This window comes from Oratosquilla oratoria, chromosome 2 (assembly GCF_046742065.1).
Source record: "Oratosquilla oratoria isolate Oo_2021 chromosome 2, ASM4674206v1, whole genome shotgun sequence".
In the NCBI taxonomy this organism is placed as follows: Eukaryota; Metazoa; Arthropoda; class Malacostraca; order Stomatopoda; family Squillidae; genus Oratosquilla; species Oratosquilla oratoria.
This window is the reverse complement of record NC_134778.1, coordinates 39,283,848-39,305,777: the sequence shown is the minus strand read 5'-3', so window position 1 is coordinate 39,305,777 and position 21,930 is coordinate 39,283,848. Positions and strand designations below refer to the sequence as shown.

Below are 21,930 nucleotides of genomic sequence, written 5' to 3'. Positions count from 1 at the left end.
TATACATTCCCATACTCATATTCATGTTGTTCTCAAATGAAGCTTTTGTATAAAAGCTTCATTTGAGGACAACATGAATATGAATATGGGAATGTATAAATTAGATAACTTTATAACATACAAAATTGTTGACAGTAGCCGGCTCAAACGTCCAGCAGTGCTGAGAGAGTGAGGTCACTATGTACCTGTCCTAATTCCCCCCCTAGTGTGCTTCTTTTGTATAAATATTATCACTGTTTCCTTACTCTGTACCTTTGAAAATGTCTTAAATAGATGAAAATCTTCGGTCACCTTTCATTTAATTTCCAAGTGGTTTTATTACATATTTTGTGAATCGCGTGTTTTTGTGATTTATTCACATATATATATACACATATGCATTGTCATAAAATACAATAAGGTTAAACCAAGTTTGGATGCATTTCAATAGGGTTCCACAGAAGATACTTGCATCATCACTGGAAAAATTTAGCTCTTTTGTTTTGTACATTGGGTCAAGGATGTCTTAAGGAAATATATAATTGATTTCTTTGCTAGAACATTGTATTTTGTGGCTATCATATTATGTACTATTGCACATACTTATAAAAATGTGACATAATTATGCATGTTTAAGTGCACTTTTTTATATATTCATGTATGTACCACAATGACTGAATTCTATGACCCATGTAAGAGAAATAACCATGTGTTTATATTTCTAAAAAGTATGACCTATAAACAATCATAAATTATGTTGTCAAGCCACAGTTTCATAATTATGAGGTCTTGTAATATTGCAACCAAAATTTGTAACTGCCCTGGCACCACTGCCTGACATATGACAAAAATAATGCTAAACTCTGAGAGTACCATTACTACTGTTACAAGTTGCTGACCTCTGTACAAGCAGTCCAATATAAGTGGCTCAGTGTAGAGAGGTCAAGCCTTGAGCCTAGTAAACCTTGTTATTTCGGGAGGACATCAGTATGTACTATGTGCACGCATACACACACACACACACAAAAAAAAAGAGGTAAGGTAAGATGTCTCCAAAAACAGTCTTGTACATTTATGTGTTTCATTTACAAAAATATAAATTATATTTTATACTTGATTACAACACTCCATTAATTTCACAAATTGCACTATGTTTCAATAATTTAATTGTATTTCTCCAAAGTCTATACTCAATTTAGTCACAATTACAATTTAATTGGTCAGGTAAGAATGTCTTTTTGACTTTTATGGATTTGGAGAAGTAATATGATATGGCTGACAGAAAGACATTATGAGATATGTTGCTAATGTATGGGATAATGGAAAGTCAGCTGAGGGTGGTCAAAAGTCTTTATGTGAGTAGTAGAGCTTAAGTGAGGATAGAGAATGGAGAGAGTGAATAGTTTGAGCTGAGGGTAGGGCTGTACCAAGGTTATGTATTTACCTAGTTGTATTTTATGGGAAGGGGAGCTATGCTCGTGGTGTCCCGTCTTCATATCTCATTTTATCTAAACTATTTTTAAATTCATGTATTGTTTTTGCACACACCACTTTCTCATCTAACTTGTTCCAACTGTCTATTACTCTGTGAGGAAAGCGGTTCTTTTTCAGATCTCTTCTATAGCTGTCTTTCTTGATTTTCTTTCCATGCCCTCTTGTATTTCTATCATCCCATTTTATCAGATTCTCTCTATCAATAATTTCTATGCCTTTCATGATTCTGTAAATAGCTATCAAATCTCCTCTCTCTCTTCTTTGCTCTAGTGTCTGTAGTTCAAGTTTTTCTAGTCTCTCTTCATATGATAGTTTTGAGAGTGTTGGTGCCAATTTTGTAATTGCTCTTTGTATTCTTTCAATTTTTTTATACATTTTTTTTTGTACTTGGTGACCACATCATTGCTGCATATTCCAATCTTGGTCTTATCAGAGTGATTAGAATTTTCTTCACCATTTCTTCATCCAGGTATGTAAATGTCACTTTGTTCTTATTAAATTATAAGTTTCTCCAAAAATCTTATTTATATGTTTCTCAGGTGACATATTATTCATAACAATGACTCCCAGGTCCTTCTCATTTTCTACTTTTTTTATTCCTTCTTCTCCCAATTTATATGATCCTGTTATTCTGTTTTTGCTTTTTCCAAATTCCATTATACTACACTTTTTAGTGTTGAACTCCATCTCCCACTTCCTACTCCATTCCCATACTTTATTTAGATCACTCTGTAGTGACTCACAATCTTCTTCTGTGTTCACTTTTTTTTAATAGTTTTGCATCATCTGCAAAGAAGCTCATATAACTTTCAATTTCTTCATCCATATCATTAATATATATAGCAAACATTATTGGGGCCAGAACTGTTCCTTGTGGAACACCGCTTATTATGTCATCCCATTTTGAGTGTTTGTCTCTTATCACTACTCTCATTTTTCTTTCTTGCAAAAAGTCTTCCATCCATTTAAGCAGTTTGCCCTGTATTCCTCCTTCAGTTTCTAATTTCTTAAGCAACTTCTTATGTGGTACTTTGTCAAAAGCTTTTTTTAGGTCTAGAAATGCACAATCAGCCCATCCATCTCTTTCTTGTATTATATCTATTAGCCTTGAATAGAAACATATTAAATTAGTGACGCATGATCGTCCTTGTCTGAATCCAAATTGCCTTGGATTTAGCACGCTGTTTTTTCTAATTATTTTACCCATTTACTTTTGATAATTCTTTCACAAATTTTTGCTATTGTACTTGTTAGAGAGACTGGTCTATAGTTGGTAGGGTCTTCTTTATTTCCTCCTTTATATATAGGTACTATATTTGCTTTTTTCCAATCTTCTGGAACTTTTTCTTCTTTCAAGGAACTATTTATTATGCTATGTATTTTGTCTGCCAGTTCATTTCTGCATTCTTTCAAAATCCAGTTTGCTATTTCATCTGGTCCATGCGATTTTCTAACATCAAGATTACTCAAGTGTTTCATTATTTCATTCTTTCTTACTTCTATTTCTTTCATAGGGGGGACTTTCTCTTTCCATTCGATCTCTTCCGGTTGTATATTCTCCCTTGTAAACACTGATTTAAAATGCTTGTTCATGATTTCCGCCATTTCTATTTCCTCTGTGTATTCAACTCCTCCTTGTCTTAATTTCTCCAAATCTTGTTTGTTTTTCAGTTTGTTGTTTACAAATCTGTAGAATAGTTTTGGTTGATCTTTACATTTTTCTATGACATCTTTTTCATATTTTCTCTTTTCCTCTCTGCACGCTTGTACATATTCATTTCTATAATAGGTATATATTTTCCATTTTTCAGGTCTTTTGTATTTCTCCAATTTGGTCCAAGCTTTGTCTCTTTTGTCTATTAACTCTCTACAACTTTTGTTGTACCAGCACTTTACATATTCTTTTTCTTGTTTTTTGTAATGTCACTGTGGTTACTGAACATGTATATGGATGGGGTAGTGCAAGAGGTAAATGTGAGGACAATGGGTAGGGGTTTGGAGATGAGAATGGAAGAGGAAGGTGAACCAGTTATTGTATATGGACGACATTGTAGATATTAGTGCCAGAAGTTAAAAAGTAGAGTTTGTTCTTAAAAACATGAAATGAGGAAAACCAACTAGGGATGATGGTATATCAATACATACATACACATACATATACCAAAGGCTTTTTCCCCCTACATGGGGGGTAGCCAAAAAGAAAAAGGCATAGAAACCACTCCCATCCATTCCATTTCCTATATATTCCACTCCCCTCCACCCTCCCTCTTATCTTGGCACCTCCTGGATGATGGGTCATCCCTGCATCCTGTCCATTGCCCTGGGTCAGAAGCAGTGTCTCAAGACACAGCACAGCAAGGCCGCTTCATAAATTTGGCAACGTCCCCTCATGCAAAAAGGAGAAGACGGGGAGAAATCCCTTCGGGCTGCGTCAATTTTTTTTTCTCATACATACTTCCTCACCCCCCATCCCCCACCCACTCCCCCTCATCCATCACAGCATCATCTATTCACAACCCCTCTCCATTCACCCTTATCTTCTGTCCTCTCCCGTCCTTCCTCAACAGACATTCCTCTCTTTTGTAATGCCCCTTTCACCCCATCCATCCATCTCATCGTAGGACGCCCCCTCATATTCACTCCTTCTACCTCTGCCTTCCACACTTCTTTTACTAATCTTTCTTCACTCATTCTTTATGTGTCCAAACCATCCTAATACCCTTTCATCAACCCTATCTCCCACTTCCCTTTCCACCCCTGTTCTCCTCATCTCCTCATTTCTCACTCTATCTAGCCTAGTAACCCCTATCATACTTCTCAGACATTTCATCTCAAACACATTCAAACTCCTCTCTTCCTCTCTCATGTTCCATGTTTCTGCCCCGTACAATGAGGCACAATCACTCCTTCATATAACCTCCTCTTAGCATCCATTCCCAGATGTCTATTTCTCATTACACTTTTCAATCCACCAAGGATGATACGGCATGTCTGCATAACAAATAAGCAAGAGATTGTTCATTTTAAATTGGAGACATTGTTTACACCCTCAACCACACCCCCACCTCTAAGCTCTCCCCTAAATTCACTGGACCTTTTCATATCACCCGAGAGGAGTCAAATAATAAAGTAAAAACACTCACGTTGCATGATCTTCCAGAGACCACATTGCACAATATATCAAAAGAGTTCCTCGTGGCCTTGACATAGAGAATGTTCCATCATCAGTTAGCACTACCCTTACTGTAGAGGACCCGCACAAATCCTCTCCACCTCTTCCTCCTATTCCTCTCCCCTGTTACAGCTTTTACAGTCGAGCAAGCCCTTCATAATATTGCATCTTGCCTAGGTGAAAGGAAATAGTATCTACTTCCATATGTTCTTAAGATTTAGTCAATTCTATTTAAACATTAGTATTATCTTATTATGCAATTGCTCAAATCTTGTACAACTACATTATAGGTCAATTTCATATATATGTTCTTTATTCATTGATATTTACTGAGGCTAGCAGTGGTAGCTGTGCCGAACATCTGTTGAAGGACAATACCTATATGTCTTTATGCTTACCCTGGAGTTTATGATTTATTCAGTCTATACTGGAACATATGTACTTGTGTGCCCATGGTGAAATGTAGTATATGGTGGTAGGCTCCAATGGATGCCTACTGTGTGATCTGACCCTCAGTCAGAAAGACTGACCTCATGGCCACCTGTGCTGAGCTCCAAGGATGACCAAGACTATTCCCAAAACATAGCATTAATTATAACTAATTCATTACATTGACAGGATAATATTTCTTCATATATATATATATATATATATATATATATTATATATATATATATATATATATATATATATATATACAGTGGCCGCGAAAAGTTTGGGCGCAAAATTATAGGCGCCCCAACTTTCCCCTAAACTCAAAACATGCGAAAAATACAACTTTCCACCCAAACTTTTCGCTATTTTTCAATGCTAGCGTTTGTACCCGTATTTAGCTGAGACAATACACACTATTTGGCAACTCTGTTTAGGCACACTCGATGTCACATGGAGTCAGTTTCTAAGCATCTCTCACGGAGAGTAGTCTTTTTTTTTTGCGGTGGTCTCTGTTTTTGTGCCTTGATATCTCCGTAATGGGAAGTGGTAAAGAGCTGGAAAGAGACACAGTTGTTACAATCATAACCCTCTATAAGGAGGGTTATAAGTGTAAAGATATTGCTACTCGTGTGGGAATTGGAGTGCGTCAAGTGCAAAAGTGGACCAAGAAATTTCGAGACGAAGGAAGTGACATCATTCGTACTCCAAAGCATCACTCTGGTCGGCCAAGGAAGATATCAAATCGTTTCTACGGTTCTAACTGCCTCCTAATAACCGTAGGAGGCAGTTAGAACCGTAGGAGGTATATAAATATATATATATATATACATACTATGATATACAATAATATATAATTCAGTATATGTATAAAGTATAATTGTAGCAGAAATATATTCAAGTAGAAATAGACGGTATAATAGGAAAACAAAATAATGAAACAGTAAGTTGATGGGAAAATTCAAAATCAGTACGCGAGAGTAATCACCACGAAAAACACTTCTATAACAACGAACTACATTTTCTGCAACAACACAACAATAACGCTCACTATCCAAAAAAAACAACTGCCCAGTCCTATTAATCGCTAGAATTATATACATCGAACCAAACACAAAGCTATGACTAATATTCCCCGAAATTCACAGACACCTCATATCATTGCTACACGACACACACACACACGTTGCAACAAATTACTGCACGTTGCTGTTCATTTGCAATTCACGATTGTGCTGCCTATAATTCACTTACAATAATATATATACTGTATGTGTGTGTGTACACTAGGGAATTTTTAGGTACGTATCATTTTTACAATCCGCTCTGCAACACTGTTACACCAACGCTCACTCACTCAATTTAACGGAAAATTCACTTTAGCGGACTGGACCTTGGCTGAATTAGTTCGGTAAATCGGGCTTCTACTGTATATTATATATATATATATATATATATATATATATATATATATATATACAGGTAAACGTCGACTTACGATGGCCGCGACTTACGATTGTTCGACTTTACGATGACGACGACGACGATATGATATATTTAACCCCTTCCATACGGTGCCGCACACGTAGGCGTCATGAGGAGCAAGTGGATTCGCGACGCTGCCATATCGGCGTCATGATTATATTTATTGTAGTCGCCCCTGTGTTTTTACATTCTTTCAAATGTGCCCTGAATCCCATTCTCTGTGGTTTTCAAAATTCGCGGGTGAAAGAGAGAACGATCGATATAAGCGGTGACTATATTTTATGATGCGAGTATTATTACGACACGTCGTACGGCTGGCATTGGCTGCTGCCCGCGAGATTTAAGTTCCGTACTGAAAATACATATTATAGTGTTTGAATATGGTAAAATGGATAAAAATAATTAAATAAACTACTGTACATGTTTAATAGGCTATATTCAGTATCTCTGGTGGTTAATATACAGGTAGGCTAGGTACAGTGACCACGGAACAGAGTGATACACAAATTGGGGATCGACTTACGATGAAATCGTCTTACGATGGATTTATCGAAACCTAATGCCATCGTAAGTCGACGTTTACCTGTATATATATATGTGTGTATATATTATATGTATACAGGTAAACGTCGACTTACGATGGCCGCGACTTACGATTGTTCGACTTTACGATGACGACGACGACGACATGATATATTTAACCCCTTCCATACGGTGCCGCACACGTAGGCGTCATGAGGAGCAAGTGGATTCGCGACGCTGCCATATCGGCGTCTTGATTATATTTATTGTAGTCGCCCCTGTGTTTTTACATTCTCTCAAGTGTGCCCTGAATCCCATTCTCTGTGGTTTTCAAAATTCGCGGGTGAAAGAGAGAACGATCGATATAAGCGGTGACTATATTTTATGATGCGAGTATTATTACGTCACGTCGTACGGCTGGCATTGGCTGCTGCCCGCGAGATTTAAGTTCCGTACTGAAAATACATATTATAGTGTTTGAATATGGTAAAAAGGATAAAAATAATTAAATAAACTACTGTACATGTTTAATAGGCTATATTCAGTATCTCTGGTGGTTAATATACAGGTAGGCTAGGTACAGTGACCACGGAACAGAGTGATACACAAATTGGGGATCGACTTACGATGAAATCGTCTTACGATGGCTCTATCGAAACCTAATGCCATCGTAAGTCGACGTTTACCTGTATATATAACATATATTATATAATATATATATAACATATATATATATATATATATATGTATATATATAATTATATATATATATTATATATATATTATATATATATATATATATATATAATATACATTTATATATATATATATATATATATATATATATATATATATATATATATATATGTATATATATGTATATATATATATATATATATATATATATAATATATACATATATATATATATATATATATACACATATATAATATATATATACACATATATATTATACATATATATATATATATATATATATATATACATATATATATATATACATATATAATATATATATATATACATATATGATATATATATATATATATATATATATATATATATATATATATATATATATATATATATATATATTATATATATATATATATATATATATAGGCATGTAACACCACCCAGCACATTACTTTAATATGCTGTCATTCACTGCTTTATGATGTTCCTAAGTAATAATTGTTAATGAAATAATCCTGTATGTATTATCATATGTAAAAATAACCCAGACTGAAAAAGTTCTGAGACAAGAGATGAGTAAAACATAGATATTAAGAACCATTATGAGACAAATGGATCACTCCAAGTCCTATGATATAGTTATTAAATAAATGTAATACTAACCTCTTCCCTGGACATTCCAGCTTGCTTCTTGCGGTTCCATTCACCATAATGCAAGAGCATCCCATTGCGATCAAACACATATAAGTTGTACACAGTCATCCTGCAGATATAAAACTATATTAGTATTAATGTCTTGAATAAATGTTTCTGCTCAGAATAAAAGTAAAAATTGCTGTATCCATATAAAATTAAAAAAAATTACAATAGCTATGCATGATTATAACCTACAATTTTTAGGGAAAAAAGTATCATTCAGCAAAACATATGAGTACACAAAGAAGTCAGCTATCTAATATGACACCAATCTTCTTAAGACATAGAGTGCACAGAATGGGAACAAAGTAAAATGTGAGGGAGGCCAACAGAGGAGCGGATGTGTTTATTTAATTGTACGAGCTATGCTCATTGGGTCTTTTTTCTATGACTCCACTTATCAAATTTTGCCTTGAATTAATTTACATTGCTGGCCTAGATGATTTCTTCTAATTTGTTCCACAAATTGATATGTCTGTGTGGAATGCCATGCTTCCCAACATCTTTCAAACAATCTTCTTTAATTTTTTCTAAGATTTCTTGTTCTTTCATCCAATACTAACAGATCCTCTTTGTCCAACTATTCCTTTTTCAGTTTTAAATATCATTATCATATCACCTGTCTTCACTCCTCCAATGTGAGTGGTCCCCATTTTTCCAGTCTCTCTTCATTTATCTTATCACCCATAATGGGGTTCATTCTGGTTGTCAGCCTTTGTGTTCTGTTTCTTACATTTTTCTTTTTATGTGATGACCACCCCACTATTGCATATTCCAGTTTGGGGTAGATCAGATTTTCAATTTATTTTTCATGTACTCATCCATATAATGAAATGCCACTCTTACACTGACTAGCAATTTCTATGTCTTATTATTCTACTCATATGACTTTCAAGAAAAAGATCTTTGATAAAAATTTCCAATATAATTTCCTATTCTATTTTATTTTTTGTGATTATTTCACTTCCATTTATAATTTTATGAAAATATTTTTGTTCTGGTCTATTTACAAGATTTTTTTTTCCCATCTTCCAGTTCTGGCTCCATTCATAACCTTTACCTAGGTCTTCCTATAGAAATTTACAATCCTCTTCACATTTCATGCTCTTGGCTATCTATCTATATAACATGAGCCTTTTTTCCCCTTATAAGCGAGGTAGCCAAGTCAATGGCATGTATCTAGTCCCACCCATTCCACTCCCATCCACCACCCTTTCTGCCTTCTCATCTTAGCTCTTCATTGATGACAGGTCATTCCTGTATCCTGCCCACTGCCCTGGATCAGAAACAATGTAACAAGACACATGAGGGGATGGAGGGGGGGGGGAGTTGCCAATTAAGTGAAGCAGCCTTGCTGTGTATGTACTGTCTTGATACATGCCCTTGGCATCTGTAAATAAGTTTGCAGAGCCACCCATTCCATTCTCCTGCATGAGAACTGGGGACAATGGAGAGACTGATTGATCCTTTCATCATATTAGTGACAAACAAAGAGAATAATTCTGGTGCCAGTATCAAGCCCTATGGTACCCCATTAGTCAACTATCTCCAAGTAGACATTTTATGTTTCATTACTATTCACATACCGTATATCTATCACTCAGGAAACCCTTTATCAATTCCAGTGAATTCCCTTTAAGTCCTCTCATGCTTTCCAACTTCCATATTAATCTTATTGTCAGTACCCAGTCAAAAGCCTTTTCCAGGTATAGATATACACATTATGCAGCACATCAACTGCTCTCAAATAAAAAATTAACAGGTTGGTTACTCATGATTCTCATTTTCTGAATCTGAACGGTCTATCAAGACTTCCTTCTCCTCCAAATAATTCATCCATCTATTGTCTTTTAGTTTCATGGCCCAATCCAGAGACCAGGTAGTTCCTTTGGACTGCACCTCCTTGTGGATATGGGGTTTTTGTGTCTAATTGTATTGAATCACCATAAAATATGATGAGGTGGTACATTCTTGTCTTTTTTGGTGGTTCCTTGGCAGGGAAGCCATGAACTGGCTGGACATGTCCGCTTTAATTCCAACATGAGCCTAACATACATGTAGCTCTAATAAAAAATATAAAATTAACACCATACTCTCCAATACCCACAGTCACAGATTATACTACAGTAAGAGACGACAATACACAACACAAAGGTGGATTGATAACATTAATACATCTGTAATGTTCACACTCCCCTTGGTCATCCTTGCAAACAACCATGGCAGAGAGAAAATGAAGGCAAGTGTTGTATATTGTATTATTCTAAAAGTCATTTATATATTATAACAACACAATTTGCTCTCCCACCCCTTCAGTGTTAAACATAGCAAAATAAATAGCTAACACCCTAATAATTATGTTTTTTTACTGAAATTCATTCATTTTCCTGTTAACCTGCAAGAGTTAGAATTTTTTTTTATTTGGAGTAGAAATCAAGGTAAAATTTTAGAAATGCATACCAACACTATTCAGCACTAGAAAATTAAATAACAATTTTGTAAATCATGATACACCAACATGATATACATTATTCTTGGTGGAAATCAATAGTAGAAAAAGTTGCTAAAAGGTATACACAAACAAATGTAGCCATTTCAACTGCTTGATACGCCATTTTTGTTTTGGTAGATGCAGAGGTCGGACAAATTAAAGTATGATAAATTCATCTACTTCAACCTAACCTAATCTAACCTAACCTGCATTTAATAATGTGGTACCTGTAATTCTAGAGTTCATCAGTGTCATCGTCTTCATTTTTAACCTCTGAATCAATCAAAACAAAGATGGCATCTAATGAAGTCAATGCAACTTCATTCATTTGTGCATAGCTTTTAGCAACGTTTTCTGTTATTGATTTCTGCCAAGAAAAGTATTTATTACATTGATGTATTATAATTTACAAAATTAATATATAGATTTCTGATGCTATATTGTCTAGGTGTAAAAAAAAATATCAAAATCAATATCAAATTTACAAGAACAATATCATAAAAATGGATCTTGGACATTTTCTATTTGGGACAGAACTGTGGGATCACTGCAAAAACTTTACATTTAATGTTAACATAATGATCTTTACTTTACTTTTAACCCCTTCCATACGGTGCCGCATACGTAGGCAGCATGAGGAGCAAGTGGATACGCGAGGCTGCCATATCGGCATCTTGATTATATTTATTGTAGTTGCCCCTGCGTAATGACATACTCTCTAAACTGTCTTCATCACATTTTCTATAGTTATAAAAATTCACGGGTGAAAGAGAGAACGATCGGATATAAGCGGTGACTATATTTTATGATGCGAGTATTATGACGACACATCGTACGTCTGGCAAATAATGCTGCCCGCAAGATTTTGGCCCGTACTGAAGAGGTTAACCACTTCCATACGGTGACGCCTACGTAGACGTCATGAGGAGCAAGTGGGTATGTGATGATGCCGACGTCGGCGTCTTGATTATATCTATTGTAGTCGTACCTACGTAACCTCCATTCTCTCTAAACTGGCTTCATCATATTTTCTATGGTTATCAAAATTCACGGGTGAAAGAGAACGAACAATTGAGCACCGACTTTATTTTTTATAATGCGATTATTATGATGCAACATCACACGTTGGGCAGCTAATGCTGCCAGACGTGCGATGTGCCCCGGAGTGAAGAGGTTAAAAAGGGGGTGAGGATGTATGTATGAGAAATAATTTGACACAGCCCAAGGGGATTTCTCCCCCATCTTCTCCTTTTCTGCATGAGGGGACAGAGAGGGGGTGTCGTCACATTAATGCAGCAGCCTTGTTGTGGATGTGCTGTGTCTTGTGACACTGCTTCTGACCCAGGGGAGTGGACAGGATGCAGGGATGATCCATCATCCAGGAGGTGCCAAGATGAGAGGGAGGGAGGAGGGTAGAGGGGAGTGGAATATGTAGGGGATGGAATGGGAGTGGTTTCTATGCCTTTTTCTGTTTGGCTACCCCCCATGTAAGGGGGAAAAGAGCCTTTGGTATGTGTATGTATAATTATCTCCATGGTGAACATTTATGTGAATGGGTATTATTTTAGTTGTGCACACCTACGCGATATAGCATTAGAAAATTAAATATTACATACATATACCAAAGGCTTTTCCCCTTTATAAGGGAGATAGCCAAAAAACAAAGGCATAAATACCATTTCCACCCATTCCATCCCTAATACACTCCACTCCCCTCCACCCTCTACCCTCCCTCTTATCTCGGCACCTCCTGGATGATGGGTCATCCCTACATCTTGTCCACTGCCCTGGGTCAGAAGCAGTGTCGCAAGACACAATACGGTACATCCACGGCAAGGCCACTTCATTAAATTAGCGACCCCCCCCTCTCTGTCCATTCATGCAGAAAGGGAGAAGACAGGGAGAAATCCCTTTGGGCTGCGTCAATTTTTTTCTCACACATACTACCACACACCCCCATCCCCCCACCTATTCCATCTCATGCATCACAACATCATCCATATACAACCATTCTCCATTCACCCCTGTCTTCTGTCCTCTCCTGTCCTTCCTCAACAGACATTCCCCTCTTCCCCAAAGCCCCTTTCACCCCATCCATCCATCTCATCCTAGGTCGCCCCCTCATGTTCACTCCCTCCACATCTGCCTTCCATACCTCTTTTACTAGTCTTTCTTCATTTATTCTTTCCATGTGTCCAAACCATCCCAATACTCTTTCATCCACCCTATCTCCCAACTCCCTTACCACCCCTGTTCTCCTCCTCACCTCCTCATTTCTCACTCTATCCAGACTTGTAACCCCCATCATACTTCTCAGACACCACATCTCTAACACATTAAAATATCAATTTTGTAAATTAAAATACATGAACGTAGTATACAATTTTCTTGGCAGGGTATTATTTGTTGTGCACACCTATGTGATATAGCATTAGAAAATTAAATATTAATTTTGTAAATCATAATACATGAATGTAATATGTGATTTTCTTGGCAGAAGTAAAAAAAAAAAAAATTGCTAAAAGCAAATTTACTAAGGAACAAAGCCACTAGGATACGGTATGAATGCCATGCCAGTCCAGCCACTATCAGACAATGGCTTTCATGTTGTGGACTGGGTGTTCTCCAACTCCAGGTGATGTTAATAAGTGCTGTTTCAAAGACAATTGGGCTTCCTTGGACTTTATGAGAGAACATGGGGTTCTGCCATCATCTGTTAACTGCCCGAGGTACAATAATAATCAGGCCGTCAGAATCCGTGACAACAACAACCCAGATCTTTAGAATTTGAGGTACCAAATTACTAAACATTAGTTAGGTTTGGTTGAGTTAGGTTAGGTTAGAATACACAAATTTATCATCCTCTCATTTATTTGACCTTGGCACCTATCAAAACAAACATGGCATATCATTCAACCACTGCAACTTCATTCGTTAGAAAATAGGTTTTAGCAACTTTTTTGTTATTGATTTCTGCCCAGAAAGTTATATATTACTTTGATCTATTATTTACAAAATCAATAATTAATTTTCTATTGCTATATTGCATGTGTGCACATCTAAAATTTTACCTTTTGACAGATATAAATAACAAAAAAACCTTGCTACAAACATATCTACAGTCAATTTATAGTTTCACCCAACCATAGAATTTGATATGTGGCTTATGTGTTTCTGGTGAGAAATGTTGTGATATGAACGATGGTGTATATCATTTCCATCGCAAATGCGTACTTTTGAAGTAATGAAGTATTGAAGTTATGCACTTATGCCTACATCTCCCGAACGACCTGGGGGGACGTGTGGGAAATCTGGGTTTTTGGGTGGGGGAGACTAATAAATGGAGTAATGCGCATTGCCAAACAGGTGTAAAACGAAGAAGACTAAAGAAACCCATAAAAAACAAAAAGATCCCATATCGGCGGGTACCGAGCGTGGCGCCATGTTTGCTTACTAACGATTGTAACTTTTTGTGATCAGAAACACTAGATTAGCCGCTCGTGCAAGACTTGGTAACCATAAAGTAAAGTAAACTAACCGGAGGTAACGTTAGTTTACGGTTAGAAAGTCTTGCGCGGCTGGAGTGGACTTCGCTAAGTGTGACACATCTAGCAAGACAGTCTTTGATTCGTTGGTAAACACAAAGATGGCTACCGCTGGACTCCAGCCATAGAATGTGATTTTTATTATTATTATTTTTTTTTATGTTTTTGTTCATTTTATACCTGTTTTGCAATGCACATTACTCCATGCTGTCATCTGTCCAGTCCAGTCGCTATCAGATAGACAATAGCTTTCACGGTGTGGACCAGGTATTCTCCAATTACAGGTGACGTTAACAAGCGCTGTTACAGAAAATAGTGCTTCCTTGGACTTTAGAGAGAACACAGGGTTCTGCTGTTGTCTGTTAATTGTCGGAGGTACAATAATAATCAGGCTGTCAGCATCCATGATGACAATGACGACCCGGATGATCTTTAGAATTTGAGGTACCAAATTACTAAATATAGGTTAGGTTACGTAGGTTAGTTAGGTTAGGTTAGGTATGTTAGATTAGGTTAGGTAGGTTAGGTTAAAATAGACGAATTTATCATCCTTTCATTTCTTTGACCTCTGCATCTATTAAAACAAACATGGCATATCATTCAACCGCTGCAACTTCATTTGTTAGTAAATAGGTTTTAGAAACTTTTTTGTTATTAATTTCCACCAAGAAAATTACATATTACATTGATGTATTATAATCTATAAAATTAATAATTTTCTATTGCTATATCGCGCAGGTGTGCACAACTAAAAATGTTTATCAAATTTGCATCCTTACATACCGGTACTCACTTGTGAGAACTAGGATAGGTAGTAAAATTGAACAAGAAGTACCACAAGTCATCACATGAGCACAACATCCTACACATTTAATGTACAGGTAGGCACCCTAGGACTTATGCTTGAGCAGTAGGCTTGTGGCTTCCACATATGTACATACTGTACTTTAAGTTAATAGTATGTGCTGCATCAGCATTTGCAAACACATAAAAGTCTGCTTTCTTTTATTGCAGAATTCATATACCCAAATCATCAAATGATATGCTATATACACAGTTGTGTAGGAAAATGTATCTAATCTAATGCACATACTCAGTCTCACTAATTGCCGAACAAACCGAACAAAACCGAGAAAAGCCGAACAAAACAACAAAACCCAAACAAGGACGGGTTTTGCTCAAATGCATACTTCTATATATATATGGTTGTATTATTTGAACTATTTTCTTTAAAATGTGTGATTTCCATGTAATATGATCAAAGAGAAGTTACGTTTTTATCCTCTGCAAAATTACCGAACACAGCTACGATTCGTCCAGCCTGCCGTCTATGATCACTGGTGGTATGGATCAAACTACACTCTTTTAAGTTTCTTACTGTTGTGTTAAATTACATGAAAATCACACATTTTAAAGAAAAGTTTAAATAATTCAACTATAATTATATGCAGTCTATTACACTAATAACACAATAGTAAGAAACTTAAAAGAGTGTAGTTTGATCCATACCACCAGTGATCACAGACAGCGGGCTGGACGAATCGTAACTGGGGTCGGTAAAATTGCAGAGGATAAAAACGTAAGTTCTCTTTGATCATATTACATGGAAATCACACATTTTAAAGAAAATAGTTCAAATAATGCAACCGTATATAAATAGAAGTGTGCATTTGAGCAAAACCCGTCCTTGTTTGGGTTTTGTTGTTTTGTTCGGCTTTTCTCGGTTTGTTCGGCAATTAGTGAGACCCCACATACTTGTCTTGTGTGTACTAAAAGCAATTGAGAGCTTTCATTTTTTTTACTAAGAGTGTAGCTTTCTATGTGTGAAGTTGTTAGGTAGGTCAAACACCACCAGAGGCGCCACCGTCGATGACGAGCACAATAGCGCGTCATTTTATGCGCACGCCGTTCAAACGGCCAAATTTACATACCGCGGGAAATTTAATTAATAAAAATGTTGCGTGAGTGTATTTACTACGATCGTAATAAATTTCAAACATTCACATCATCAGTTACATGTCGGTCAATAAAAACATTAGATAAACATGGCGGCCTGCATTCAGCAGTATATCAAAAATTGGTATATGTTTCAACGTAAAAAATGAGCTAACAAATTTATTGTGCGGGCAACTGACCATAATTAACCAAAACTACTAGTATCGTGGATTATTCTAATACCAAAATAAAGTCAGTATGTTACGGTAGAGCTGAGAAATTGGTTGTTAAAATTAGTTTTTTTTTTCTATCGGGTCGGATTATCGGATAACAACATCAACATCCATCCCGCCATCTTATCTATCACTGGTGATATGGACCAAACTTCACTCTATTAAGTTTCTTACTATTATGTTATTAGTGTAATAGACTTATAGTTGAATTATTTTAAATATTTCCTTTAAAATGTGTGATTTTCATGTAATTTGATCGAAGAGAAGTTACGTTTTCATCCTCCGTAATATTACGGACCACAGCTACGATTCGTCCTGCCCGCTATCTATGATCACTGGTGGTATGGATCAAACTACACTATTAAGTTTGTTACTATTGGGTTATTAGCGTAATACCTTGCATATAATTGAATTATTCAAATTATTTTCTTTAAAATGTGTGATTTTCATGTAATTTTACGGTATTCGTAGCTGTGGTGGGTAATTTTGCAGAGGATAAAAACGTAATTATATGATCAAATTACATGGAAATCACACATCTTATAGAAAATAGGTCAAATAATGCAACCATATGCTAATTTTTTATATAAAATTGTGCCTGTCAGTAAAAACCGTCATTGTTTACGTTTGATCGGCGATCAGTCAGACCGCACGTTTCGGCCCGATTTCCTCGGACAAAATAGGCCCGATTTAATTCCATTCAAAATGCAATATCTCGAGAACTAGGACAGCTAGATGGATAAATCAAATTGCATTATACTCATAGCGACTTTTTCCATCCCATGAGAACTACTTCAGCTCAAATATCAGGAATTCCATTTTCATATTGACCTAGCTAAAGTTGTCTTGAAACTTGTAAGCTTTTTTGTCATGGGTTGGAAACTGCGGGAATAATAATAATCTTAAATCAGTAAGACGACTTTCTGTAATCAAATTGCTAACACGAAGTACAACATGATGTATGCATATGGAAATTCATGGAATGATTACCTTTCAATATCACTGTTAAATATGGCAACTAAAATAATAAATTATAATTCCAATTTACCTGTGCCACTAGTCTAGTTCTTGCTGTCAATACAGGTGCAATGACGAATTCTAGTTTTAAGTCGTATTAAAACAGAACTAGATGTATTTTCTCATATTAGTATAAGCACAACTACACCCCCTTACCCTATACCTATGTACTGTCACCTAGACGTCAATAAAAATGTCAACTTTACATTGAACAATATCAATACACCCATCAAATGTTTACATAAGGGATATGAAGTTTAACGATGGATTTATTAAGAGAGATCTCACAAGACGTGCTAAGGATTAGCAAAATTGAAAATAAAGAATATTAGTTTATTGTACCAATAAAGATAATGCTTATGTACAAGAAATGAAAAAATATAATCAGTTAACAATCTCTGGTTTTTGCGCTCACTTGTGTTATCATTTTTCTGGCAAACGACAAGAATCGTTGTTAAGTTGAGGAAAAGCCCTTCGCTAAACAAAAGGATTAAGATCATTTAGATCTGGCTGTTCAAGAGTATCGTCCTAGTAAAAACATTTTCTCAAGGGCTAGTCCTTTCCACCGTCTTACACTCGTATACTTCGGATCCCTTCATATTGCACTTCAGTGACTTCATGATCTTTTCGTGGTATTTTGACACTGTGGTGTACATTCTACATGTCATGGTGATTTTTGATCATTTTTCTAAGAAGGTTAAGTAAGACTAGACTGGGTTAGGTTAGGATAGGACCAGGTGGAAAACTATGCTTGCTTCCCCATCATCTGCTGCGAGTAAACGCCCACCCAAATAATACAAACATAAGATACACTCCAGATATTCTGAAAGACTGCACGCCAAACTAACCTAATTCAACACAACGACCTCACCGTACAAAGCCATTTGTCCTTTGCACCTGTATACACTAGAAGTCGTGTATGAATGTGAATATATACTATAATACTAATACAATATTCATTGATGTACGCGGGAAGTGAGATCAACTGACTTCTCATAGGAAATATACACACACTGTACACGAACAAAACGCCCACAAGCGCATACACAAGTTTTCTTCTGGTAAAATAAATCTAATATCTTTCTTTCTCAGTCTTTCATTAATTTTCCATCTCTGTCTTTGTCCCCTACCCTTTTCTTCATTTTCCTTAGTCAGCCTAGCCTGCCCCCTGAGTTACGATGTATAAATAGATTAAAAATATTCAAAACGCACTCGTCGGCAATATCCCTTGTATACACGACTATCATTTCACTTTCATCCAGATTTTTTTTTCCTCTCCCACAAACACCAATCTCGCGAAAGCAGATAGTCTGGTCTAGATATTCCTCATCCTTATTGTTACCGTAGCATAGTCATCCCTTGTGTGAGTCGTGTTTTTCTACAGTGTGTATTGTGTTTTCCGTTTTCTCTCACGCAAGCGCAGAAATCGCAAGAGAAAATCAAAGAATTTTGAAGATGAACATATCTGCGTCCATGTTATGCATTTAAGATTATTGTGTTCTAATTAATGTGTGAGAATTCAAAGAAGTATTTGCTTTAATTTCTTGTGATATGTGAATAATGTATGAATTATGTTTACAACGTATATATGTCGACGAATCCGTTGTTGGAACTGTTTTGAACGTGGATCCAAGAGCGGGTTCACGATTCCTTCTTTCCTTCTGACAATCAAAAAGGCCAGACGCATATGGCGTCATTTGGGGATTCAGTTTGCACATGCATGGATTAGCATGTTTTCTATTGAAATAAATGGGGGGTTGATATAAAGAAGGAAAGAGCAAACATTATACAAGGTTAGAGGTGAATATGGCAAGTATGGGGGCCCATCAAAGGATTGGATTCAACGGCCAATAACCAGCAAGATTTCCGCACACTGCTCCACAGTAAAAGTCACTTCCCAAGAATTAGAGGTATATCACACAGTGGTGAAGTTTTAAGTGAAATAATTATAAGCGAAAAAAGGAAGAATTTGTAAACAACCCCAATATACATCAGCTGTACCAATTTACGGTACAGGATACGCCAGGTAGCGGATAAATATGAATTACCTGTGACATGTAATTTGAAAAGTGATATACAGAAAGAAATCATTGTAGCACTAGCTGAGGAGGGAGTTATTGATGCAGCTGATGAAAATGAATCAGAGGAGAAGGAGAAAATGCAACTAGGTGATAAACTAGAATTGGAGAAATATAGGATGCAAATGCAACTTGAGTCAGAAAGGATTCAGGCAGAGAAAGAAGTGAGGCTAAGAGAATTAGAAATTATGGGTGTGAATGGTGGAGACGGGAGAGATGACAGGGTTAGTCAATTACCTGAATTTATAGAAAAAATTGCCACCATAAGAGGATGGGAGAGAGCAGACTGGGCATTGTTGGTGCAGACAAAGTTCAAAGGAAAAGCGAGGGAGGCCTTTGCGTGTTTAACAATAGAAGAATCTGTGAGATATAGTAGGGTGAAGGAAGCTGTGCTAAGAACAGTAGAATTGGCACCTGAAGTGTATAGGAGATTCAGGAATATAAAGAAATTGGATGGGCAGACATATAGTGATTTAGTCAGGGAGTGTGGTATGAGATTTGACCGATGGTGTAAATCGGAGGAAGTAGAAAACTTAGAGGAAATGAGACAGTTGGTATTGTTAGAGCACTTTACAGATATTGTTCACTCTGATATTAAATATAAAATCTGTAGAAACCAGATTAAGGATGTGACGGAGGTAGCAAGGTTAGCTGATCAATTGGCTGTGATGCGGAGAATGTGTACAGAGCGGGTGAACTATAAACAAGGTGGAATTAGGAGTATGGGAGATGCTCATGGAAATAATAATCAAAGAGTAGGCCACTTTGATTCTAAACAAGACCGTTACAATCCTCAAAGATCACAACCTCATTATGTTCCGCAGAGTCAAGATAGAAATAAAACTAGAAGCCCACCTCGGTATGTTCCTATGAGACATCAGCAGAATTTAAATGGTTATATGAATAAGCAGGAAAGGTCACATGTAAGATGTTACGGGTGCGGAGAAAGTGGTCCTGTACAGTATCAGTGTAGAAAAGTACCAAAATCCGCTGGATTAACTGTGGTGTGGAGGGAACCACAAGTGAGTTTAGGTGTGGAGTCTAAGAGGAAGGAGATGGGTGTTGGTAGTTTCCAACCATTCATAACTGAGGTGGACAATATCTTTACCTGGTGGATCTAAGAAACAAATAAAAATCCTAAGGGATACTGGAGCAAACCAAAGTCTAGTCCTCAGAGAGACACTGGAGTGGACCGAAAGTTCATATACTGGTGAGGAGGCTAGAGTGAGAGGTTTGGGTGCTGGAATAAATGTCCCATTGCATTATGTGGATATTGACACTTGTTATGTTAGTGGCAAAGTGAGAGTGGGAGTTAGTGAAGAACTTCCCATAAATGGTGTGGAGATGTTGTTGGGCAATGATTTAGCTGGAGATAAAGTGGTCCCAGAGCCAAGAATGATTTCTAAACCCCTCGAGAGTATGAAGAATGAGGAAATGGATGTACAAGATGAAGGAGATGTCTTGGATATTGAAATTCGGAAGGAGGTCCGAAATGACTATGGAGATGGAGGAGAAATTCCAGTCGCAGGGAGTAGGAATTCTCTGAGCGGAGGTGAAGTGAATGCAAGTAAGGAGAGTGATATGGAGACTGCGGATAATGGAAACATCCAAAGAATTTACCCAGCTTGTGTAGTGACCAGAGCTATGATGAGGAGTAAGGAAACTTGTGATGAGGATATGGGTCTAGGTGATATATTTGATGAGAGAGAGGAACATAAGCATGTGAAAGATGAAAGTATAGAAGTGAAACTGGAGATAGTTCCTGATTTCAATGTTAGCAGGAAGGAACTTATTGATGCCCAGTGCAGTGATCCTACTTTGAAGGAATGCTTTGGAGAAGCGAATAGGAATGGTGTGTCTGATGATAGTTCTACTGGATTCTATCTTCATGACAACGTATTAATGAGGAAGTGGAGACCTGCGAGTGTACCCGCAACGGATCATTGGGAGCTGAAACGACAGATAGTAGCACCGAAGAAGAATAGGCATACATTAATAGCGTTGTCCCAAGGGACCCGCCATTGTGGCGGGACCTGTATCAGATTTCTCTCCCAAGGGACATTCCCAGAGGTGCCAGCGTTTCGGGAAAACGCCCAACACCTGCGATAACAATAAATGCTTCTCCTTTTCGCCG

General features: G+C 36.7%; 1 protein-coding gene across 5 annotated transcripts in view; it reads right to left on the bottom strand.

Moving 5' to 3' along the window:
• Positions 1 to 21,930, bottom strand: part of Bet5 (blocked early in transport 5) — a 91,340-nt gene that overhangs the window by 8,345 nt on the left and 61,065 nt on the right. For 2 of the 5 annotated variants that reach the window (XM_076207844.1, XM_076207852.1), the window contains exon 2: positions 8,465 to 8,564. In XM_076207844.1, the coding sequence (XP_076063959.1) occupies positions 8,465 to 8,564 (100 nt within the window). Of the gene's footprint in view, positions 1 to 8,464; positions 8,579 to 17,749; positions 18,005 to 18,133; positions 18,279 to 21,930 lie in introns of those variants that run through there. The other 3 variants (XM_076207879.1, XM_076207871.1, XM_076207862.1) reach the window with 3 other exon arrangements.